General features: G+C 49.6%; 1 protein-coding gene and 1 long non-coding RNA gene across 2 annotated transcripts in view; both read right to left on the reverse strand.

Moving 5' to 3' along the window:
* The window catches only part of LOC143943369 (NACHT, LRR and PYD domains-containing protein 3-like), a 197644-nt gene that overhangs the window by 141550 nt on the left and 29669 nt on the right, over window positions 1–26425 (reverse strand). The window contains exons 2-4 of the mRNA XM_077465099.1: window positions 25529–25689; window positions 17360–17531; window positions 2127–2192 (exon numbers count right to left, since the gene is read on the reverse strand). Of these exons, the coding sequence (XP_077321225.1) occupies window positions 2127–2192; window positions 17360–17531; window positions 25529–25681 (391 nt within the window). The 5' untranslated portion in view covers window positions 25682–25689. The remainder of the gene's footprint in view (window positions 1–2126; window positions 2193–17359; window positions 17532–25528; window positions 25690–26425) is intronic.
* On the reverse strand, window positions 4631–8589 carry LOC143943370 (uncharacterized). The gene is made up of 3 exons (XR_013264928.1): window positions 8333–8589; window positions 5667–5759; window positions 4631–4678 (listed from the first exon to the last, which is right to left on the reverse strand). It is a non-coding gene; the product is annotated as an uncharacterized LOC143943370 (long non-coding RNA).

The raw sequence follows: 26425 nt of genomic DNA on the forward strand, positions 1-26425 counted from the left end.
AAATAAAAAACCCAGCGGTGATTAAATACCACCAAAAGAAAGCTCCATTTGTGTGAAAAAAAGGACAAAAATTTCATATAGGTCCAGTGTTGCATGACTGAGTAATTGTCATTCAAAATGTGAGAGCACCGAAAGCTGAAAATTGGTCTGGTTATTAAGGGTGTTTAAGTGCCCAGTGGTCAAGTGGTTAATAAAGTACTTGTCCCCAAGCTGTGTCTTGTCATTTTTAATATTTTGACAATTTTTTGTGAAATAGCAGGGGTACATTTGTACCCGTTACCATTTCACACGGGGAGGCCAGGATCTGGGGGTCCCCTTGTTAAAGGGGGCTTCCAGATTTCATTAAGCCCCTTGCCCGCAGAACCCCACAACCACCGAGCTAGGGTTTTGGTGATGAGGCGCTTATGGGGATGAGGCACTTTGGGTCAAAGCCTCTTTGGTACCCTAGTCATGATCTGAATCCAGAAGCTCTCAGTCAAGTAGATGGAAGAAATAAAGTACAAATATTTCAACATCATCTCTGCACTTCACACAAAGTGAATCGTGTTTTATCTCACATTTGTAAATATTTTATTATATCTTTTCATGTGGCAACAATAAAGAAATTACACTTCGCTACAATGTAAATAGTGAGTGTACAGCTTGTATAACAGTGTGAATTTGCTGTCCCCTCAAAATAACTCAACACACAGCCATTAATGTCTAAACCACTGGCAACAAAGGTGAGTACACCCCTAAGTGAAAATGTCCAAATTGGGCCTAAAGTGTCAATATTTTTTGTGCCCACCATTATTTTCCAGCCCTGCCTTAACCCTCTTGGACATGGAGTTCACCAGAGCTTCACAGGTTCCCACTGGAGTCCTCTTCCACTCCTCCATGAGGACATCACCAAGCTGATGGATGTTAGAGACCTTGCGCTCCTCCATCTTCCATTTGAGGATGCCCCACAGATGCTCAATAGGGTCAAGGTCTAGAGACAGGCTTGGCCAGTCCATCACCTTTACCATTAATTTCTTTAGCAAGGCAGTGGTCATCTTGGAGGTGTGTTTAGGGGTGTTATGTTGGAATACTGCCCTGTGGCCCAGTCTCTGAAGGGAGAGGATTATGCTCTGCTTCAGTATGTCACATTCATGGTTCCCTCAATAAACTGTAGCTTCCCAGTGCTGGCAGTACTTATGCAGCCCCAGGCCATAACACTCCCACCACCATGCTTGACTGTAGGCAAGACACACTTGTCTTTGTACTGCTCACCTGGTTGCCGCCACACACGCTTGACACCATCTGAACCATATACGTTTATCTTGGTCTCATCAGGTTCCAGTAATCCATCTCCTTGGTCTGCTTGTCTTCGGCAAACTGTTTGTGGGCTTTCTTGTGCATCATCTTTAGAAGAGGCTTCCTTCTGGGATGACAGCCATGCAGACTAATTTGATGCAGTGTGTGGCGTATGATCTGAGCACTGACAGCCTGACCCCCTACCCCTTAAATCTCTGCAGCAATACTGGCAGCACTCATACATTCTCAAAGAGAACTTCTGGATATGACGCTGAGCATGTGCACTAAACTTCTTTGGTCGACTATGTTCTGAGTGGAACCTGTCCTTTATGGTCTTGGCCACTGTGCTGCAGCTCAGTTTCAGGGTCTTGGAAATCTTCTGGGCCATCTTTATGTAGAGCAGCAATTCGTTTTTTTCAGATCCCCAGAGAGTTCTTTGACATGAGGGGCCATGTTGAAATTCCAGTGACCAGTATGAGAGAGTGAGAGCGATAACACCGAATTTAACACACCTGCTCCCTATTTACACCTGAGACCTTGTAACACTAATGAGTCACATGCAACAGGGAGAGAGGCTAATTTGGGCCCAATTTGGATATTTTCACTTAGGAATGTACTCACTTTTTTTGCCTGTGGTTTAGACGTTAATAGCTGTGTGTTGAGTTATTTTGAGGTGACAGCAAATTTATACTGTTATACAAGCTGTACATCCACTAATTTACATTGTAGCAACGTGTAATTTCTTCAGTGTTGTCACATGAAAAGATATAATAAAATATTTACATAAAAATATGAGGGGTGTACTTACTTTTGTGAGATACTGTATATACCGTATATTAGCTTTTATTTACCTCTCAGCTCTGGAGTCAGTGAGTGCCCAAGTTCATCCAGCAGAATCTGGCCTACCAGACCCTCACCTATAAAAAGAAATAGAAGATCCTGGGTTTGATGTATGTATGACTAAAGCTAATCTGTCACATCATCAAATTAAACATTAGAGCTATGTCTAAACAGCAGAATACAACTAATCCTTCCATACAACATGTCAGAGTAAAGTTCTATCACAACTTGGGAATCTGCCCCCACCAAGGATGGACTGGCAGACCAGAGCTTAGGATAACAGCTGGGTGGGTGCTGGTGAAAGCTGTAGGGTGGACACAAAAAACATAGCAGGAATTGGTTATTTGTGTAGAGGCGGCAGGGGACAGATGCAGCATCACATTGATGCTGCATCCACCTAGGTGAGTATTAATGTTTTGTTTTTTTTCATACCCAGCACTCCAAAAAATCAGGACATTAAAAGAGGTTTTCGCTACGCCAAATAAGCCACTAGATTATAATTATTAGGTTCTCTGATTCAGAGTGATAACTACCCTTCAGACAGTACCACAGCCTCTGATAAACAAAGGCCTGAAGGAAAGAAGATGTATTTGGGCAAAATACCCAGCAGAGCAAATAATAGTGACAACAACAATAAACAATGGCAAATAATTGCATGACTAGTGTAGTCTGAATGTTCCCCTTATACTATTCCTTATCTATTAGAAACGAGACCACACCATAGGTTGGAGTAAACTGGCCACAACAGCCTTTATTAAACATAACTCAAAATTACTCCAATAACTTGTAAATATGAAAATATATAAATATATAAATATATATAAATATATAAATATAAATATAAATATAAATAACTTTATTAACATTAAACCACATTTTAATTAACATTAACTGCCCATTCTGGTGATCTCTGACGGTGACCACACTTAAACCAATACCCAATCACTGCGGTACACCTGACCAACTTCCCAAAGGCCTCCACCTGTGACCGGTCGGAGACAACTTCCGCCAGTGAACATAACCGTATTCCCTCCAACGTTCAGGAATACCCAGAGGGGCCGATCGTTAGATGAGCCCCCCACACCCTCAGATCCCTTCTGAGTACCTGTCTACCGTCAGAAACCACCAGAAAACACACCGCCAACACGAAAAACTTTCAGCTGCCGTGACAACCGATGAACCTGAAAAAGAAGAAAAGACCAGCAACAAAACACCACAAAACAAACACATAACAATAGGGCGGGAGGGTGGGAAAAACTGCCTCCTCTGTGTCACACTGGGCTCCGAATGATTCCTTAAAGCCACACCTCTCCCTTTTATGTGACCCCTCCCCTACACTGAACTTGTTTCCTGCAAACCTTTTCCTGAACTCCACCCATAAAGCTTAACCCTCTGTGTCCCTCATCCACACTGTCATGTCCAGCACTCCTTATATCATTGCATTCTTAATCCGTGCTTCTCTTGACTAGTGTAGTCTGAATGTTCCCCTTATACTATTCCTTATCTATTAGAAACGAGACCACACCATAGGTTGGAGTAAACTGGCCACAACAGCCTTTATTAAACATAACTCAAAATTACTCCAATAACTTGTAAATATGAAAATATATAAATATATAAATATATATAAATATATAAATATAAATATAAATAACTTTATTAACATTAAACCACATTTTAATTAACATTAACTGCCCATTCTGGTGATCTCTGACGGTGACCACACTTAAACCAATACCCAATCACTGCGGTACACCTGACCAACTTCCCAAAGGCCTCCACCTGTGACCGGTCGGAGACAACTTCCGCCAGTGAACATAACCGTATTCCCTCCAACGTTCAGGAATACCCAGAGGGGCCGATCGTTAGATGAGCCCCCCACACCCTCAGATCCCTTCTGAGTACCTGTCTACCGTCAGAAACCACCAGAAAACACACCGCCACAGCCCGAAAGGGTGACCCCCTCAACCTTGAGGGCCGCCCCACACCCGAAGAGCTTTCTGTATGCCCTCCTGTAAGCCAAAGGACCAGAGGTCAATCCCCACATCCGATAGATGAACGCCATCACGCCTAAGATAAAGCCCTACATTCACCTCCAATTCCCTGTGTCTTACCACAATGCCCCCGTTCTGCACTACAAACCGCCCAACAACCTTATTAACCCTAATCCTAGTTTTCTCGAGGCTGGCTAAAGACCTGGCCCCCCGCCACACCGTTCTGGCCACAATGTCCGACCACACCAAAATGGTGCCCGGGAACAGGACTCGCATGCGCAACACATCAGCCTTGATATCCGCCAAAATGTCCTTCACTTTCCGAACTCCCAGGTCATTGCCCCCCGCATGAACAACCAGCACATCCGGGGGCCTATCCCTCAAAGCGAAGCGCTCCACCTCCCTCATGACACGCTCCCACCTCATGCCCGGGAAACCCAACCACATCACCCTAGCTACCTCCCTGGGGATACCCAATTGCCTGCCTGCTGGTAGAGAATCACCTCTCCTGGCCCCCCAGCAGACGTACGAATGCCCCAGGATCCAAACGAGGCGTTGAGAACCTCCATCTGGAATGAAAACAAGAGAAATAACACAACAACCAAAGGAATGTTACAAGCACAGTCCTCCCCCCCATAAATCCCACAGCAAACAACCCCCAGCCGCACCCTCCTTACCCCAGTAGCAACTGCGGCCGGACATAGGACCGGAACCTCCGGGACTCCCATCTACCAATCCGGCGCACCACCGCCTCCTCCAGCCCACATCGAGCCGCTTCCGTGGCCGCCCCAATCCGAAAAGAGTGGGACGCGTAGTCCCGCTCATCCAAACCCACCGCCCTCAGGCATTGCCGAAAGACCGACACAAATTGAAAACGGGATAGAAAAGAGCCCTCCTCGTGCACCAAAAAGGGGCCCGCCCCCACAGGCCGTACCGCCCGGAAAGCCCGTACCGCCGCCACCGGGCACACTACCGAGCCCGGCAGGGCGAGCAGCGTAATCGCCACTCCCCTGCCCCGTTGATCAGTCTTAGACCTACGCAACCGTATACTCACCCGATCCGCAACCACCTGCACATCCTGATCCAACAGACCCCCAGCCACCCGTTTTGAGCGACACACCAACTCCCCAATCCTAAAAGCCCCATAAAACGCCAACGAAAACGCTGCCGTAAACAGAACGGTCTCGTAAGCAGACGAGCAAACGTCCACCAGCCGAGAACAAATTGCCACCAAATTGTCAAATGACACCGGCCGGCGCGCATCCCTACCCTTCCAATCCCTCCTGTACCCCTTCAACGTTTGCCTCACCCAAAAATCCTTCGTCCCGTCCGGCTCCCCCCACAGTTTGAACAAAAAGGCCAACCCCGCCAGCTTCCGCTCAATAGACGCGGGAGACAGGCCCGTCTCAATGTTCCGGGCAACCCAGTACAATACCACCCAGCGCCGGTCGGAGCCCCGACCAGCCACTCCAACCTCCCGCAGGAACGCCCACCATTCCGCCCACACTCTAGAATAAGCGGACCATGTAGCCTCACTCAACGACCTTTTTAACCAACCTGCGGCGATTCCAAGGGAAGTTCCCACATCCACCCGGGGCATGGCGCCCCCGACTCCTCCGCTCCCGGCGCCAGCTGCCGGAACTTGTCCCACTGAAAACGAGAGAGCGAGTCAGCCAAAGAATTCTCCACCCCAGGTATGTGCACAGCATAAACGTAAACATTGAGCCGCAAACAGCGAAAGACCAGGTGTCGCAGCAGCCGGATGACCGGGGGGGAGGAAGCAGTCATCCGATTGAGGACCTGGACCACCCCCATGTTATCGCAATTGATGCGCAACTTCAAATTACGAAACTCCGCCCCCCACAGCTCCAATGCCACCACTATCGGGAACAATTCTAGCAAAACCAAATTGCCCAACAACCCCGCAACCTCCCATGAGCGTGGCCAAGGTTCCGCACTCCACCGACCCCGGAAAAATGCCCCATAACCCGTTGAGCCAGCCGCGTCAGTAACCAACTCCACATCGAAGTTGCTCACTGGCCCCGACATCCACATAGCCCGCCCATTATACGACTCCAAAAATTCATGCCAAGCCCGCAGGTCCTCCCGGTGTTCCCTTCGCAAACGCACAAAGTGGGTAGGGGCGGTTACCCCGGCAGTGGCCCCCGACAGCCGTCGGCAGAACACACGGCCCATAGGGATGATCCGGCAAGCGAAATTCAGCTCGCCCAACAGGGACTGCAGGGCCCGAAGCTGAACCTTCGGCTGGCCCTGCATGCCTGCCAACTCCGCCTGCAGATCCCGTAATTTATTCTCTGGCAAGCGACACTCCATTGCCATAGAATCAATCACGATTCCCAAAAAACTCAATTCCGTCACCGGGCCTTCCGTCTTATCCCCCGCCAACGGCACCCCGAACCTGCCCGCAATGTGCTGCAACGTGGACAGAAGAATCGCACACACATTGGAGGCAGGCGGGCCCACGCACAGAAAGTCATCCAAATAGTGGATGACCGACTCCAGGCCCGAAACATCTCTCACCACCCATTCCAAAAATGAACTAAAAGCTTCAAAATAGGCGCATGCAATGGAACAACCCATGGGCAGGCACAAGTCCACATAAAACTTGCCCCGCCAATGGCATCCCAACAGCCGGAAGCTGTCCGGGTGGACCGGCAGAAGGCGAAACGCCGATTCCACATCCGCCTTGGCCATGAGAGCCCCACGACCATACCGCCTGACCCACCGTACCGCCGCGTCAAAAGACGTGTAGGAAACCGTACACGCCTCCGGGTCAATGAAATCATTGACCGACCCCCCTTTCGGAAAAGACAGGTGATGAATCAAGCGAAACTTCCCCGGCTCCTTCTTAGGAACTACACCCAACGGGGAGACCACCAGGTCCCCCCACGGCTGCACTTCGAAAGGACCACCCATCCGGCCCAGCGCCACCTCTTTACCCAATTTGTCATCCACAACCCCCGGGTGATCTAAAGCCGATCGCAAATTCCTGGCCAACGGCGGCACCCCTCCCAAAGAACAGGGAATCCTAAAACCGTCCCGAAAACCCAGAATTAACCCACGCGCCGCCGCACCATCCGGATACCTATTTAGGAAAGGAAGCATCCTTCCCAGGTTCACCGGCGTCATCCCTTTTGTGACCGGCGGCACTGGCACGCTGACCTTTTTTAAAACAGCGAGACAGGGGGTGGGTGCCGCCGCACCCGGAGCACTCATGCTTGAAGCGGCACGCGCCTCCGAATTTACAAGCCCCTTCATTAAAGGGCCAGCACACCCCCCACTTCTTTCCGGCCGGCAGTCCCGAGGAAGACGCACTCCCGGCCCCCCCCTGAAGAAACGGAGTGGGCGCCCGCGGAGCAGACATAAGCCTCATCCAGAGGCTTATGTCCTTGTGATCCCACCGCAGGTCAGCCCGCACTGCCTTACGCTGACGAAACTGCTCATCATAGCGCAGCCAAGCCAGCCCTCCATACACTCGGTGAGCCTCCCCAATCGCGTCCAGGTAACAAAATAACGCCGAGCAATGCTCGGGGTTCTTTTCCCCTATCACGCTAGCCAATATAGCGAACGCCTGAAGCCAATTTGCAAATGTGCGCGGGATCAGCCGATACCTACGTTTCTCCTCGTCGTCCTTCTTGGAACTGTCCGGCTTAACCCTGTCCAAATTAAATTTCTCGAGGGGGAGCAAGGAGAAAATCTCCACATACTCACCCTTGCCGATCTTGTCCCGCACCTCCTGCTTCAAATGCGCCCCCAATGGGCCTTCGAAACAAACATAGACTTCGCACCGGGCAGCATCCGCGATCCTAACCAGGTCAGACCGCGCCCCCGGGTCCGCGGGCACCGGGGGGACCCCCGAGCCCACAGCCCCCGCATCCGTGCTCCCCGACACCGCAGCAGGCGGTGCATCCCGCGCCGGAATGACCTCCGCCCCCCCGGCCCCCCCCACAGTACCCATCCAGGGGGCCACCTGAGGCGACCCGGAGCCCCCAGCAAACTTACCAACCAGGGCCTGCAGCCCCCCCAACAGCTCCTGCAACTGACCTGACGGCCCCCCCGGGGCCACAGGCCCCGCCCCCTGCGCTGAACCTGCCGCAACCCCCCCAATACGTCCCGGGATCCCGTGGGTACCGCACCCCCCTGCGCCACCCCCATCAGATCCCGCAAGGCATCCGCCAGCAATGTAGACTCCCGCAACTTACCCGGGCCCCCAGGGGCCTCGGCGACCGGTACCGGTCCGGGTGTAGAAAAGGACCCCTCCTCCTCCTGGGACAGCTCGCTCTCCGAACCGACCTCTCCAGCGCGCACCGGGGACGCGGCAATCCCCCTGTGCTCCGCGCGGTCCATCCGGTCCCTGCGATCCGGGACTGCAGGCAATGTCATCCTCCCCCCGCCGCCCCCGGCATGCCGGCGTCTAAAACCAGCCCTGCCAGGCACCTTGGCAGCCTTCTGCGACCCTCCCTCCCCCCCCTCCGGCATGCGACCCCCCCGGACCGCCCCCCTCCCCCCCACCGCGCGGATGCTGGCCCCAGACCCAGCCTGCCGCAGATCCCCCGCCACGTGCACCCCCCCCCCCTTGGCCTGCCGACCCAGAGCCATCCACACTCCCCCCCACCTCCACCGGGCCCCGTGCGGTCCCGGCGCCATTTCCATGCGGCCGTGAAGCCCCGCCCCCCTCCGTTCGGCGGCGCAACGACCGCCCGGACCGGGGGGAGCCGATAACCTGCCGTTTTGCCGGGGGGACCGATCGGTCCACCCCCGGGCTCCGGGAGTCACGAGGCGGCCGAGGAGTAGGCCCAGGAGAAAAACGCGCCGGAGGCCGAGACCTCCGCGCGCGCAGTGGAACCTCACCTGTCCCGCCGCCGTCCACATCGCCGTCCGTCAGGTCACCCACACGTTCCCGCAGCCAGTCCGCACCGTGCACCTCCGCCGCCCGTCGCAGCCGCGCGAAGAGTCCCTCGAGGTCCGCCATAGCAGAGGAGCAGCGAAAAACTGCCTCCTCTGTGTCACACTGGGCTCCGAATGATTCCTTAAAGCCACACCTCTCCCTTTTATGTGACCCCTCCCCTACACTGAACTTGTTTCCTGCAAACCTTTTCCTGAACTCCACCCATAAAGCTTAACCCTCTGTGTCCCTCATCCACACTGTCATGTCCAGCACTCCTTATATCATTGCATTCTTAATCCGTGCTTCTCTGTAATAACACATTTTTAAACAAAATATTATCAAGCTTGAACAGGGTGTCCAAACCTGGCTATGGGGCAAAGTCCCTACCTCCTAGGCCCTGAGTTGTGGGAGGGTCCTAAATACAGGATATATACACTCAGGAACTGTAATGCCCATTGGTGGCTAACGTTAGGGCCCAAGATTTCATTGGAGCACTCTTAAACAGAGTTTTTGTAATTCCAGTGGAAAAAAGAGAAGTGAACTCAGGGAAACCCAAGTAAGACGGTGCTGTCTCTTTAAGATAAGAGTAGCAAAGATGATGGGAAAATGACCCTTTGCCATTCAGAATTTTTTTGTAGATTCTCCTTCTTTTTGCAATTGTGCAAGGCTTTAAACACATACAGTGGTGATCGAAAGTTTGGGCACCCCAGGTAAAAATGTGTTTTAATGTGCATAACGAAGCCAAGGAAAGATGGAAAAATCTCCAAATGGCATCAAATTACAGATTAGACATTCTTATAATATGTCAAAAAAAGTTAGATTGTATTTCCATCATTTACACTTTCAAAATTACAGAAAACAAAAAATAGCGTCTGCAAAAGTTTGGGCACCCTGCAGAGTTAATATCTTGTACTGCCCCCTTTGGCAAGTATCACAGCTTGTAAATGCTTTTTGTAGCCAGCCAAGAGTCTTTCAATTCTTGTTTGAGGTATCTTTGCCCATTCTTCCTTACAAAAGTGTTCCAGTTCTTTGAGATTTCTGGGCTGTCTGTCACGCACTGCTCTTTTAAAGTCTATCCATAGATTTTCAATAATGTTGAGGTCAAGAGATTGTGAAGGCCATGGCAAAACCTTCAGTTTACGCCTCTTGATGTAATCCCCCATGGATTTTGATGTTTGTTTAGGATCATTATCCATTTGTAGAAGCCATCCTCTCTTTAACTTCAGCTTTTTCACAAATGGCATCAAGTTACCATCCAAAATTTGCTGAAATTTTATTGAATCCAATTTTCCTTCTACTCGTGAAATGTTCCCTGTGCCACTGGCTGCAATGCAACCCCAAAGGATGATTGATACTACCCCATGCTTAACAGTTGGACAGAGGTTCCTTTTATTAAATTCTGTGCCCTTTCTTCTCCAAACGTACCTTTGCTCATTCCGGCCAAAAAGTTCTATTTTAACCTCATCGTTCCACAGAACTTGTTTCCAAAATGCCTCAGGCCTGTCTATATGTTCATTTGCAAAGTTTAAACGCTGATTTTTGTGGTGAGGACATAGAAGAGGTTTTCTTCTGATGACTCTTCCATGAAGACCATATTTGTACCAGTATCTCTTTATAGTGGAATAGTGTACCACATCTCCAGTGTCTGCCAGATCTTTCTGGAGGGATCGTGCAGTCAAACGTGGGTTTTGAATTGCTTTTCTCACAATCCTGCGAGCTGTTCTGTCTGATATTTTTCTTGGTCTTCCAGATCTTGCTTTAACTTCCACTGTTCCTGATGACTGCCATTTCTTAATTGCATTCTGAACAGAGGTTATTGACATCTGAAAACACTTTGCTATCTTCTTATAGCCTTCTCCAGCTTTGTGAGCGTCAACTATTTTCAGTTTCAGTTTTCTAGACAACTGCTTAGAAGAACCCATGGTGCTGATTGTTGGTGCAAGGTCAGATGAGTCTGGCCATTTAAAACCTTTGAGATTGACATCACCTGGTCTTCCCAGACAATGATTGAGAACAATCCATGACACTGGCAGGTCTCAGCTTTGCAAAGGGGGCAGTGCATGCTATAAATTCTGTAGGGTGCCCAAACTTTTGCAGACACCATTTTTTTGTTTTCTGTAATTTTGAAAGTGTAAATGATGGAAATAAAATCTAACTTTTTGACATATTATAAGAATGTCTAATCTGTAATTTGATGCCATTTGGAGACTTTTCCATCTTTCCTTGGCTTCGTTATGCACATTAATACACATTTTTCCTGGGGTGCCCAAACTTTCGATCCCCACTGTAGGCTACCTCCTGTGGTCCACAAGGGTTCCAGGCATGCAACAGATGTTCGGGGGTTTAGTGTCCTCTCTGGAAGCCCACTGTGTCCCTCCACTTCATTGCATGGTTCTCTGCACATGCTCAGTGGTTCCTCTAGCAACAGCAGCCTCTGAATAGGTGCAGCTGTGCAGTCATGCGTCAGGAGACATAATGAAGCACTGGAACTCAGCTGCATCACCAGCCTCAGCAGCACACCACTCCATTCACCCTGTCCTTCTGAATCCAGGCTTCCAGTCTTTTTTCTCCTCTCTCTAGCACCCACATTTTAAGACTTGGTACAAAGTTCCAAACAAAGTAAGCTCTTGGGACTCCTCCCCCAAAGTGTAATGTCAAGGTACTACTACAGTGAGCCCACAGGCGAGCAGATGACATGGGATCCCCCAGTGCGTGGAGTCTAAGGGCCAGCTGGTATTCTGCCAGGGATCCCCTCACAAGGGTTTGGGCTTAGCTGCGTGCTGACCCCAGGTCATGACCCTTGGGATCACCCTGTTTACTAGGGGAGTACCAGAAGACACTGTCAGACATGGATGGATGAATGAAGCAAAGGAGAGCCGGATAGCAAGCCAAGGTCAGGGCAGGCAGCAGACAACGTAATCAGGAGAACTAGTCAGTACACAAGAGATCTGTTCATGAGAGGTCAGGTTAAAGCAGGTTACACAAAGGAAGCTCAGAAACAAGTGTTGCTCAAGTAACCAGAAACTGGTCTGAGTGGAATTTAAATAGAGAAGCACGTGGGAGGCTGGACAGGAAGTAGCATGAAGGAAGTACATGAAAGACAACAGGTGAAACCGGCGACACCCATAACTGCTGAGTGCAGCAAGAGCTAAACACAAGCTGTGGAACAACAGGAACCAGCCGACCCACAGCAGTAACAGGTAAGACACAGATCAGCACCGCAGCTGATCTGTGACACTTAATATATGGGTTCCAATTGTACACCACTATACCACAGCATTTCTAAACCCTTGAAGCAATTTATTAAAGATTAGGGCAAACAGTCATAAAACAAGTCCAATTGATAAAAAGGACACATCAGCCACAGTGTGCATGAAGTGCCAAACTTTACTAATACTTTACAAACTTTACTTAACTAATTTACAATTAATCTGTATATGAAATGACATCCATTAAGCGTGGTCGCAATTGAATGTATACCTGGTGGGTCCCCAACTGCCAATGAGGTTTTCCTTATTGTGCAAGATGGGAAACCTTCTGGATATACAAGTTGGTCACCATGTCTACCAGTGGGTTTAATGAGGAACTAGAGGTACACAGTATCTTATGAGTCAATGCCATCTTTCTCAGCTCCCTTTGTATGTGTTTAGGAACATATGTGGTTCTGTATTACTGTAAGGCCGCGTACACACGGGCGGACTGTTCGCCCAACTTTGTTCGTCAAACAGTACGACAAACAGTCCGCTCAAAATTAGCATGAGCGGACTTGACCACACACGATGAACGAACAGTCCGCTGAAACCGTGCGCGATGACGTGAACGGCACGTACGACGGGACGAAAAATACGACGTCCAATACACTGCAATGCAACCTTCGCCGTGTAAATCCTTTCTGAGCATGCGCGACACTTATTTTGTCGAACAAGCCTACACACGAGCGGACTGTCCGCTCAAACCAAGTTTCAGCGGACTGTCTTACGGAAATTCCGAAAAACTTTGTTCGTCAGACTGTCCGCTGAAACTGTCCGCTGAAGCCCACACACGAGCGGACTGTCCGCTGAAACACTGTTCAGCGGACAAAGTTGGGCGAACAGTCCGCCCCTGTGTACGCGGCCTCAGGCTTTTTCATTGATTTTGATTTCACATATATGTGACACATGTTCTTTCTGTTAAAAAGAATGTATTCCTAATAATACATATCTCATAGGTCTCTTCCAGTTTGCCAAATGATCTATTATACATTGAATATAAGAACTTCAGTCCTTAGCAGGGCAACCTGCTCCTCTTCCCTGCTTATATCATTTTATAGTAATTCAATTATTATTAGTTTTATATACTAAAAGCAGGATGTATTCTTTTTTGCTTCTTAACCACTTGCCTACCAGGCACTAACACCCACTAATGCCCAAGCCATTTTTCAGCTTTCAGCGCTGTTGTACTTTGAATGACAATTGCACCGTCATGCTACACTGTACCCAATTTTTTTTTTTAGCATTTTCTTTACGCAAATAGAGCTTTCTTTTGGTGGTATTTAATCCCTGCTGTTTTTTTTTTTTTTTTTACAAAAAAAAATCAAAAATGTTGAAAAAAAAAGTTTTTTACTTTTTTTTCTGTCAGTAAATTTTGCAACTAAGTAACTTTTTGCCTTCACTGATGTGCGCTGATGAGGCGGCACTGATGGGCACTGATAGGCTGAACTGGTGGGCACTGATGAGATGGTAAATATGAGCACTGATGAGGTGGCACTAATGAGGAGGCACTAATATGCAGCACTTATGGGCACTGATAGGTGGCACTGATGTGGCATCGATGGGCACTAATAGGTGGCAGTGGTGCGCATTGATAGGTGGAAGTGGCGGGCACTGATAGGCAGCACAGATAGGTGGTACATATGGGCACTGATAGGCGGCACTGATTACCAGCACTGTCTGGCATGGCTAATGGGCACTGATTGGTGGTACTTGTGGGCAGTGGTGGGCACTGATTGCTGCCACTGGTGAGCACTGTATGCTGGCATTGGTGGGCAATGGTGGGCACTGTATTGTGAAACTGTATTTCACTATTGTAATCAGGGCACTGATAGTCAGTGACCTGATTATATTCCTACATGTCCCCCTGTGAGGAGATGCCGATTACTGGCATCTCCATATCTACATTTGACCGGCTGTCATTGGACACAGCTGATCACATGATTAAAGAGCCGCAGACACGGCTCTTTACACAGGTATCCTAGGAACCCGGCGCGGCCGTGATTGCCGTGCTATGACCCCCCCCCCCCGCTGCTTACTTTGTTTGGAACTTTGGACTTGTTTTGGCACCACTCCTTTGGGTCTGATATGGAAATTAAGGGGAACCCTGTGCCCAATTTAAAAAAAATATGGCGTATGGTCCCCCACAAAATACACACCAGACCCTTATTCAAGCACGCAACCTGGCAGGCCACAGGAAAAGAGGGGGGACGAGAGAGCGCCCCCTCTCCTGAACCGTACCAGGCCACATGCCCTCAACATGGTGAGGGTGCTTTGGGGTAGCCTCCCAGAGCACCTTGTCCTCATGTTGATGGGGACAAGGGCCTCATCCCCACAACCCTTGCCCGGTGGTTGTGGGGGTCTGCGGGCGGGGGGCTTATCGGAATCTGGACGCCCCCTTTAACAATTTTTCCTTTCGAAATTTCATTTTGCTGTTGTATTGTTCTAAACATGGGAAAACTGTGCCATTTTACAGGCATAATATAGACACCCCCCGGGCACATAATTTAAAGGAATATTTAATTTTTATGGATTCACTTTAAGCATTAAAAAAAAATCACTGCTCCCGAAAAAATGGCCATTTAAAAAAAATTGTTTTTTCATTGATACATATCCCCTGGGCCAGGACCTAGGTACCCAAACACTTTTTTATAACAATAACTTGCATATAAGCCTTTAAAATGAGCACTTTTGATTATTCAAGTTCGTGTCCCATAGTTTTTAACGATTTTTGTGTGTTCTGCCAAATTTGTCTGTTCGCATGTTCTGCTGTGAACTGAACAGGAGGGTGTTCGGCTCATCTCTACCTAGAATCCATGAGTGGGCTCCTCTTCTCTTGGGCTGCATTGCAGCCAACAAATAAATTACTCCTGTTGGATGGTGGGCTGACTCTTCCCCAACAGAAAACAAAAAGCAGTGCACAATGGAAATCACATGAAAATGTATTAGTCTTTATGATGAATTTATTGCACTAAGAGTCAAATATAAATTTGCAGCAACAGGCAATAGTAGTATAAATACTTGTAGATGGTTGCAGGACAGTCATAAAAGCATATAGCTAAATAAGATACTGGTATAAATAATAAACAATACCACTGCTGAGTGCGGATGAGAGGGGGTTAACATCAACCAATCGGCTTCAGGCTGGACCGTGGAGAGGGCTGTCACAACTCTAAATAGATGGTATGAAAATCCCAGTCTGACAGGGGGGAGAATGGTGTCTCAAATCTTGTAGCTGCAAGATGAAAGTGCTCAGCCTACAAACACATGTGCAGGCAGGGTAAGGAGGATCCTCAGATGGGCACAGCAAGCCCTACTGAGGGAAATGGGATAACGCTCCTATAAGGATGCTGTGCAGCTGAGCTGAGCTCTGCAAAGGCTAAACAGAGACCACCGCAGGGGAGAAGGAGGCCAAAAGAGCTGGACGCACTGGATGACTTCAGTGTTACCATGGAAACAAAGGGAAGCCGGAAACAACGGGAACTCATCAGTAATCAGCAGTGGAACATCGTAGGCTCAGGAGAAGCCATGGCTACATGTTTCAAGCTTCAGCGCTTTATCAAAGGACACTGACATCACCCATTGCGTCCGGCTGCTAGTCTGCCTGCTCGGCTCTTTTGGCTTCCTTCCCCCCTGCGGTAGCTCAACTACACAGCATCCTCATAGAAGCGTCATCTCACGTCCCACGGTAGTGCTTGCTGTGCCCATCTGAGGATACTCCTTACCGTGCCTGCACGTGTGTTTGTAGGCTGAACACTTTCATCTTGCAGCTACAAGATTTGAGACACCATTCTCCCCCCTGCCATACTGGGATTCTCATACCATCTATTTAGAGTTGTGACAGCCCTCTCCACGGTCCAGCCTGAAGCCAATTGGTTGATGTTAACCCCCTCTCATCTGGACTCAGCAGTGGTATTGTTTATTATTTATACCAGTATCTTATTTAGCTATATGCTTTTATGACTGTTCTGCAACCATTTACAAGTATTTACACTACTATTGACTTTTGCTGCAACTTTTTATATTTGACTCTTAGTACAATACATTCATCAAGTTACTTATCTAAAGACTAATACGTTTTCATGCAATTTCCATTGTGCGCTGCTTTTTGTTTTCTGTATCCTGATATCCATTTTTCCAGTGGTTGGTAGCCGCACTGGAACTTAGTTTACTTTATATTTTTCAGGTTGTACATGCCAATGCACATGACTAATAGTTTGTAGCGCTAATAGGAACTGCATATATGTCTCTTCCCCAACAATTACAGGCACACAGCCTAACATTGTCCTCTTTCCCCACATGACTCCTCCACCCATTTGTAATAGGAGGATAAGGAGATGGCTGCAGCAGCAGTGTGTGGGACACTGTGACAGCCTGGGCTGAATGGCTGCACTAACAGGGGTGCCACGGTTGGACTACACAGGCATAAGAGAACAAGAGAATAATCTACCAGAGAGGAAAAGTGAGGGAAAATAATGACAGTGGGGAGGACTGTTGTACATTTATACCTTTATAAGTTTAAAGTGGTTGTAAACCTCAGACATGAAATATGAACAAAGTATATTCATCTATAGTGTCTTCTTGTCTCAATGAAGAGCATTAATTGTTATTTATGTCTGTTGCTTTATTCCTCTATTAGTATAAATCAGTTCTGACAAGTTTTTCTGACACCAAGAGAAAAAAAGATGACAAGGAGGGACCTCAAACAGATTAACAGCCTCAGCTCTGTTTCTGTGTGCTGTGTAAAGGAAGGGATGGTGTCCCTACCCTCTGATCAGCTCTCAGAGTTCTCCTCACTAAGCTCTGAAGTTTTTCAATTCAGTCCTCTGCCCCTTTTTTTTTTTTACTCTTCAGACAAGCTTGAATAAATTCTGGACTTTGAATGGATGTAAAGAAGAGAAGACTGCAGATAAACAGGTACAACTTATGTAAATTGATTTGTTTAATCTCTGTGTGTCACCCAAGGCTAGTCATTTCACTGGGTATATGTTTACAGCCACTTTAATTAGGAAAGTACAGTTGGAATATAATACATAAATATTATTTATAAATATTTTATCATAATTTTGACAAAAAAAACAAAGTTCTGTTACCTGTCCGTCTGATCTCCTCCTGAATGGCCAATAAATTAGGATGATGATGATCTTTCTGTAGTGCATTTAAGCATTCCCAGAGTCCAATGACAGCTTCTCTTCCCAAAACCTCAATATCACGTAACAGGGTGTAAGAGAAGGAAGACAAGTCTTTTTCCATTGACAGGTATTTCTGAAAAATATATTATATCATGGTTCATGTTTCTACCTATAATGTAAAAAATGACCCTGGTTTTGACAGCTTGAAACCAGCGTTTAAAAACGCCCGTTTGGCCGTGTTTGCATGCTGCGTTTAGGTGCATTTGTGTCTAAGGAGCGTTTTATTAAGACATCATAAGACCCTTCCAAAGCACAAAAAAAAAACAGTATGATTTAACTATTTCAGCCATTCTGTGAGACCAGAGTGAGTAGCAGCAGCATCTGAGAGAGCAGCAGTGTACTGCCCTGTACACACGGTCAGGCCGCGTACACACGCGCGGACTGTTTGCCCAACCTTGTTCGTCAAACAGTTTCGGCAAACAGTCCGCTCAAAATTTGCATGAGCGGACTTGCCCACACACGAGCGGACTGTTTCAGCAAACTGTTTGCCAAACAGTTCGCTCAACTTTTGAAATGAACGGACTCGCCCACGTAAGGAGGAGGCAAATCCGCCCATTTCGAGCGCGTGTACAGGTAGGCGGGGCCCGCGAAGGAGACGTCGCGGGCTCCGCCGCCTGGAATGGGCTTAAAGGGGAACCCCAACGCCGAAAAAAATCGGCGTGGGGGTTCCCCCAAAGTCCACACCAGACCCTTGTCCGAGCACGCTACCCGGCCGGCCAGGAAAGGGGGGCGAGCGAGCGCGCCCCCCCTCCTGAGCCGTACCAGGCCGCGTGCCCTCAACATGGGGGGGTGCCTTGGGGAAGGGGGGGCCGCGCGGCCCCCCCACCCCAAAGCACCTTGTCCCCATGTTGATGAGGACAAGGGCCTCTTCCCGACAACCCTGGCCGTTGGTTGTCGGGGTCTGCGGGCGGGGGGCTTATCGGAATCCGGGAGCCCCCTTTAAGAAGGGGGCCCCCGGATACCGGCCTCCCACCCTATGTGAATGAGTATGGGGTACAATGTACCCCTACCCATTCACCTGTGAAATAAAGTACAAAAAAAAACACAACACAGGGGAAAAAATATTTTATTGCACAGCTCCGGGGGTCTTCCGTCTTCGGGGGTCTTCTCGCCGGACTCCTCCGCTATCTGTGTGTAGCTCTTTTACTAGCGGAGGAGTCCGGCTTTCTTCCTCCCCGCCGCCGGCCTCTTCTCCCGACTTCGGGGGTCTTGTCCCCCTCTTCGGTTCTTCTGCCGGGCCACCGCGCCTTCTTGTAGCTCTTTTACAGGCGGTGGCCCGGTCTTCTGTCGCCGCTGTCGTCGCCACCGCCGCCTTCCGTTCTTCTTCTTCTTCTTGTTCTTCTTCTTCTTCTTCTCCTGGAGATGTTGACTCGACGAGCTCTCCGGCCGGAATGCCAGAGCCGCGCTGTGCGGTCACTTATATAGTGACAATGGGGCGGTGTCACATGGTATATGTCACATGGGTTGGTCACATGGGTTGATGTCACATGGGGACTATGACATCGTAAGGGGGCGGGGTCACCATGTGACCAACCCATGTGACATATACCATGTGACACCGCCCCATTGTCACTATATAAGTGGCAGCGGAGCGTGTCCCTGGCATTCCGGCCGGAGAGCTCGTCGAGTCAACATCTCCAGGAGAAGAAGAAGAAGAAGAACAAGAACAAGAACGGAAGGCGGCGGCGGCGACGACGACAGCGGCGACAGAAGACCGGGCCACCGCCTGTAAAAGAGCTACAAGAAGGCGCGGTGGCCCGGCAGAAGAACCGAAGGCGGCGACAGAAGAACGGAAGGCAGCGGCGACAGAAGACCGGGCCACCGCCTGCAAAAGAGCTACAAGAAGGCGCGGTGGCCCGGCAGAAGAACCGAAGAGGGGGACAAGACCCCCGAAGTCGGGAGAAGAGGCCGGCGGCGGGGAGGAAGAAAGCCGGACTCCTCCGCTAGTAAAAGAGCTACACACAGATAGCGGAGGAGTCCGGCGAGAAGACCCCCGAAGACGGAAGACCCCCCGGAGCTGTGCAATAAAATATTTTTTCCCTGTGTTGTGTTTTTTTTTGTACTTTATTTCACAGGTGAATGGGTAGGGGTACATTGTACCCCATACTCATTCACATAGGGTGGGGGGCCGGTATCCGGGGGCCCCCTTCTTAAAGGGGGCTCCCGGATTCCGATAAGCCCCCCGCCCGCAGACCCCGACAACCAACGGCCAGGGTTGTCGGGAAGAGGCTCTTGTCCTCATCAACATGGGGACAAGGTGCTTTGGGGTGGGGGGGGCGCGCGGCCCCCCCTTCCCCAAGGCACCCCCCCATGTTGAGGGCACGCGGCCTGGTACGGCTCAGGAGGGGGGGCGCGCTCGCTCGCCCCCCTTTCCTGGCTGGCCGGGTAGCGTGCTCGGACAAGGGTCTGGTGTGGACTTTGGGGGAACCCCCACGCCGATTTTTTTCGGCGTTGTGGTTCCCCTTTAAGCCCATTCCAGGCGGCGGAGCCCGCGATGTCTCCTTCGCGGGCCCCGCCTACCTGTACACGCGCTCGAAATGGGCGGACTTTCCGAGCGGGAACAGTCCGCTCATTTCGAAAGTACAGCGGACAGGCCCACACACGGGCGGACTGTTCGCTCAAACACAGTTTCAGCGGACAGTTTTTCGGAATTTCCGAAAGACTTTGTCCGTCCAACTGTCCGCTGAAACTGTCCGCTGAAAGCCCACACACGAGCGGACTGTCCGCCCAAACACTGTTCAGCGGACAAGGTTGGGCGAACAGTCCGCCCGTGTGTACGCGGCCTCAGACTTTCCGACGGAAAATGTGTGATTGGATCTTGTTGTCGGAAATTTGAGAGCAGGATCTAAAATTTTCCGACATCAAAATCCAATTGTTTAAATTCCGATCGTGTGTAAACAATTCCGACGGAAAAAAAGTGCCACGCATGCTCAGAATAAATTATGAGACGAAAGCTTTTGGCTACTGCCCTCTTTATAGTCCCGTTGTTCGTGTTCTACATCACCGCGTTCTGAATGATCGGATTTTCTGACAACTTTGTGCGACCCTGTGTATGCAAGGCAAGTTTGGGCCAAAATCCGTTGGAAAAAATCTAATGGATTTTGTTGCGGGAATGTCCAACCATGTGGACAGGGCATAATTGTATCTACCTCAATTTTGGTACTTTACTATGGATCCCATAATGAGCATATGTGAGGAAATTTAAAAAGCCAGATATTAAATTTCATGCAACTATGTTTGATCAAGTCGGGGATCAAGCTCAATGGTGAGGCCATCTGGTTCAAATCAAACAACATTAAAGCGGGGTTCCACCCTAAAGTGGAATTTCCGCTCATCAGAACCCTCCCCCCCTTCGGTGTCACAATTGGCATCTTTCAGGGGGGAGGGGGTGCAGATACCTGTCTAAGACAGGTATTCGCACCCACTTCCGGGCATAGACTCCCACGGGAGTCTATGCTGTTTCCTGTCCCGGCGCGCTGTCACACTTGTTCACACTTTTAGTAGATAAAACTCCACTTTTTTCCTGAAGAAGCCATACGGCAAAACATGTAGCATTTTGAACGTGGATACAGTGAAACGATATTACCCATAAGGTGTTCTCATATACCTATGGATATGGTTGTATTGTATGTATTGGTTTTATGACACTGCTTAAATAAAACATTATATATCTTTTTATAATTACTGTCTATGCATTCAGTCTTCACACCCATACATTTTTTTGTTACACTCTGGTTGGGGAATTTCCCCTTCCAGTCTGGTGAAACTGTCCTGCCCAATGACTGGAAGCAAAGGTAAATCTCTCTCTAAACACCAACTTTGGTGTTATTTTGGGTCTGCAGGTCAACATATCTCCCAATTTTTTGTTTGCTTGTATAACTTAGGCCGCGTACACACGCGCGGACTGTTTGCCCAACCTTGTTCGTCAAACAGTTTCGGCAAACAGTCCGCTCAAAATTTGCATGAGCGGACTTGCCCACACACGAGCGGACTGTTTGAGCGAACTGTTTGCCAAACAGTTCGCTCAACTTTTGAAATGAACGGACTCGCCCACGTAAGGAGGAGGCAAATCCGCCCATTTCGAGCGCGTGTACAGGTAGGCGGGGCCCGCGAAGGAGACGTCGCGGGCTCCGCCGCCTGGAATGGGCTTAAAGGGGAACCCCAACGCCGAAAAAAATCGGCGTGGGGGTTCCCCCAAAGTCCACACCAGACCCTTGTCCGAGCACGCTACCCGGCCGGCCAGGAAAGGGGGGCGAGCGAGCGCGCCCCCCCTCCTGAGCCGTACCAGGCCGCGTGCCCTCAACATGGGGGGGTGCCTTGGGGAAGGGGGGGCCGCGCAGCCCCCCCCACCCCAAAGCACCTTGTCCCCATGTTGATGAGGACAAGGGCCTCTTCCCGACAACCCTGGCCGTTGGTTGTCGGGGTCTGCGGGCGGGGGGCTTATCGGAATCCGGGAGCCCCCTTTAAGAAGGGGGCCCCCGGATACCGGCCCCCCACCCTATGTGAATGAGTATGGGGTACAATGTACCCCTACCCATTCACCTGTGAAATAAAGTACAAAAAAAAACACAACACAGGGAAAAAATATTTTATTGCACAGCTCCGGGGGTCTTCCGTCTTCGGGGGTCTTCTCGCCGGACTCCTCCGCTATCTGTGTGTAGCTCTTTTACTAGCGGAGGAGTCCGGCTTTCTTCCTCCCCGCCGCCGGCCTCTTCTCCCGACTTCGGGGGTCTTGTCCCCCTCTTCGGTTCTTCTGCCGGGCCACCGCGCCTTCTTGTAGCTCTTTTGCAGGCGGTGGCCCGGTCTTCTGTCGCCGCTGCCTTCCGTTCTTCTGTCGCCGCCTTCGGTTCTTCTGCCGGGCCACCGCGCCTTCTTGTAGCTCTTTTGCAGGCGGTGGCCCGGTCTTCTGTCGCCGCTGCCTTCCGTTCTTCTGTCGCCGCCTTCGGTTCTTCTGCCGGGCCACCGCGCCTTCTTGTAGCTCTTTTACAGGCGGTGGCCCGGTCTTCTGTCGCCGCTGTCGTCGCCGCCGCCGCCGCCGCCGCCTTCCGTTCTTGTTCTTCTTCTTGTTCTTCTTCTTCTTCTCCTGGAGATGTTGACTCGACGAGCTCTCCGGCCGGAATGCCAGAGCCGCGCTGTGCGGTCACTTATATAGTGACAATGGGGCGGTGTCACATGGTATATGTCACATGGGTTGGTCACATGGGTTGATGTCACATGGGGACTATGACATCGTAAGGGGGCGGGGTCACCATGTGACCAACCCATGTGACATATACCATGTGACACCGCCCCATTGTCACTATATAAGTGACCGCACAGCGCGGCTCTGGCATTCCGGCCGGAGAGCTCGTCGAGTCAACATCTCCAGGAGAAGAAGAAGAAGAACAAGAAGAAGAACAAGAACGGAAGGCGGCGGCGGCGGCGGCGACGACAGCGGCGACAGAAGACCGGGCCACCGCCTGTAAAAGAACTACAAGAAGGCGCGGTGGCCCGGCAGAAGAACCGAAGGCGGCGACAGAAGAACGGAAGGCAGCGGCGACAGAAGACCGGGCCACCGCCTGCAAAAGAGCTACAAGAAGGCGCGGTGGCCCGGCAGAAGAACCGAAGAGGGGGACAAGACCCCCGAAGTCGGGAGAAGAGGCCGGCGGCGGGGAGGAAGAAAGCCGGACTCCTCCGCTAGTAAAAGAGCTACACACAGATAGCGGAGGAGTGCGGCGAGAAGACCCCCGAAGACGGAAGACCCCCGGAGCTGTGCAATAAAATATTTTTTCCCTGTGTTGTGTTTTTTTTTGTACTTTATTTCACAGGTGAATGGGTAGGGGTACATTGTACCCCATACTCATTCACATAGGGTGGGGGGCCGGTATCCGGGGGCCCCCTTCTTAAAGGGGGCTCCCGGATTCTGATAAGCCCCCCGCCCGCAGACCCCGACAACCAACGGCCAGGGTTGTCGGGAAGAGGCCCTTGTCCTCATCAACATGGGGACAAGGTGCTTTGGGGTGGGGGGCTGCGCGGCCCCCCCTTCCCCAAGGCACCCCCCCATGTTGAGGGCACGCGGCCTGGTACGGCTCAGGAGGGGGGGCGCGCTCGCTCGCCCCCCTTTCCTGGCCGGCCGGGTAGCGTGCTCGGACAAGGGTCTGGTGTGGACTTTGGGGGAACCCCCACGCCGATTTTTTTCGGCGTTGGGGTTCCCCTTTAAGCCCATTCCAGGCGGCGGAGCCCGCGACGTCTCCTTCGCGGGCCCCGCCTACCTGTACACGCGCTCGAAATGGGCGGACTTTCCGAGCGGGAACAGTTTGCTCATTTCGAAAGTAGCCTACACACGGGCGGACTGTTCGCTCAAACACAGTTTCAGCGGACAGTTTTTCGGAATTTCCGAAAGACTTTGTCCGTCCAACTGTCCGCTGAAACTGTCCGCTGAAAGCCCACACACGGGCGGACTGTCCGCCCAAACACTGTTCAGCGGACAAGGTTGGGCGAACAGTCCGCCCGTGTGTACGCGGCCTCAGAAGGGATGTTGGTGCTATACTAAATGGAAACATTTGGAAACAAGAGTGCAGCGCTGGACAAATATGTGCAAAACTGTGATATTATAAACACAAGAACTGTGATAATGACATTGTGTAGTATACAATAAGTGAATATACAGATATTACAAATAAAAAAAAAAAAAAAAAAAAGTGTGAGCTAAAAAAATTGTGATAGCCACTAAAAATAAAATCTGAAAGCTACAATAAACCACAAAAAAAGTGTTCATAAACGCTGATATCCAAAAATAATATAACTTCAGTGCAGATGTAGAAATGTGACTTTTGCTGCATGTGTTGCCCGTCACTTTAGTGGGATTAAAGGCTTACCAGAGAGCCCTTAAAAAGGCTTAGTAGAATCCTAGATTCAGTAATGAAGCATTAGATACTTCCTCCAACAAGCGACCCACAGACATCCAAGGATATCCCTCTCAGAGACCTCCAAACCCCACTAGGAGCCGCATAAGATAGGCACGTAATCCACTCCTGGGATGGTGAAGATCTCCCGTTGTGTGCATGAACCTGGCCTTCTCATGGATTTCCAACTTGGGGGGTCCAACGATCCGGAGAGTAATGGCTGTCAGGCTCAATAACTGGTATTCAGGTGCTCAATCTAACAAACCGGGATTGAGGAGATGGGCAATCTCACAATTATCTTCTTAGTGATCTCTGAATATTAATTTATTGTATACTACACAATGTTATTATCACAGTTCTTGTGTTTATAATATCACAGTTTTGCACATATTTGTCCATTGCTGCACTCTTGTTTCCATATGTTGTATTTGTGTTCCCTATCAGGGTATAGTGTTCAGTTGCAGGACATCTTTTACAGATTTTTTTCACTTTAATATTTTTTTCAAAATCATAATTTTTTCCATCTAGTGCAAATGTATTTTTATAATATAAATGAAAACATTGATGCTGGGACATGACCACATATTTTCAGGGGCAGTGCTTAGCATCAGGGATAGATTCCAGAAGAGTAGGCAAAGTCCAGAGACACACCATCCTTCCTTGAAGCCTCCCCACTTGGTTACGGACCAGGCAGGCCACATTCTGCCCCTCAGAATATGCTGTCAGCACAACTGAAATTTTCTGCTACTACCCCTCACTTTTACACCCTGTGAGTGCTCCCGGTTGGGATGCTTTCTCAACAGGCTTGTTGTGTATTGCTGAACTTTAATTTCAATACAGTTCTGTTTACTGCTTCTGGACTTTGCATGTTTTCTGCTGCTGCCAAGCTGCACCTGCCCAAAAGGGCACTGATATTTACTATCTGGTAAAACTAGCCACCAGGGTGGGAAAGCTTAAAAACTTAGCAGGGGTTCTAAAGCTTCCATACTTTATTCAAAACTGAAAAAAGGTTTTATTTGTATAGAAATTTGTATAGAAATTTAATCTATATCACTGGCCCCAGAAATCACTTTCAAGTTCAATCAATCAAGAACATGGAGGTCAGTGTGATTGCCTCAACACTAACTAGTTTCATGTAGCGTTACCGTTCACTTATACATATTATTCTGTAGGCAATTCTTCTTACATCTGTGTTTAACACATCGCAAGATTTTAGTTCCACCAGGACAGAATGAGGGTTCAAATTCTCCAGGACATAGGTCAGATCATCTCTGTAATATTCGTATATCCTCCTCAGTGATGAATCATTATACGCTGACAGGAGTCTGGAGATGTTCATGATTTCTTCTAGGAAAACACACAGAAAATACATTAAGTCTGAGAACTGGATTTAGGGCCCAAATGACCCATAACTATACAGGCTCTCCTCACTTAATGACCAGGTTCTGTTCTAATGACCAGCTTGTTAAACAAATTGATTGTTAAACGAGGAGCCACAAGTAATCAATATTTTTCTTTTTCATTCATTGACAGACACAGCTCCTTTAATTCTTGACCTTAGGGTTATCACGCCACTTCAGGAGAGGACTAGGGAGAACATGTAACAGGTGTAGAAACAGCAAGACTGCACAGCACCGCCCAGGGGGCGGTCCCTCTGGCTATAACCCCTCACCCTGCTTCCCGCAGCTCTGCTTTTTTTCTGCCTAGTATAAGAGAAGGACCTGGCTCCCTGAGGGGACCATTGGTCCTGGTTTTTTTTTTTCTTTTTTTGATCCTGTGATCTACAATCAACAGCCGGCTGGGTGACAGGCTGGATAATATAGATCCTTGTAGTCTCCCCAGTCTGGCCATCGAGCGTGAGCAGTCCCTAGCTACGCGCTGGGTCATCCACAGCATGCCCCTTCTGTTTCAGGGGCGGCCGGTGAGCTATATGTTTCTGGGCACACATGACCAGGCTATGGCTGTCAGTGTCATAGCGTGCCATGGCCAGCAGCCACCCCGTACTGCTCGGGTGATGGGTCTGTGGTGGAATGCGTCCAGCAATCCTGACAGGAAGGGTAAGTATGGCTCTTCCTGCCTCGGC

The sequence above is a fragment of the Lithobates pipiens genome, unplaced genomic scaffold, assembly GCF_037356315.1.
Source record: "Lithobates pipiens isolate NorthernLeopardFrog02 unplaced genomic scaffold, aLitPip1_a1.2 Scaffold_30, whole genome shotgun sequence".
Taxonomy (NCBI): domain Eukaryota; kingdom Metazoa; phylum Chordata; class Amphibia; order Anura; family Ranidae; genus Lithobates; species Lithobates pipiens.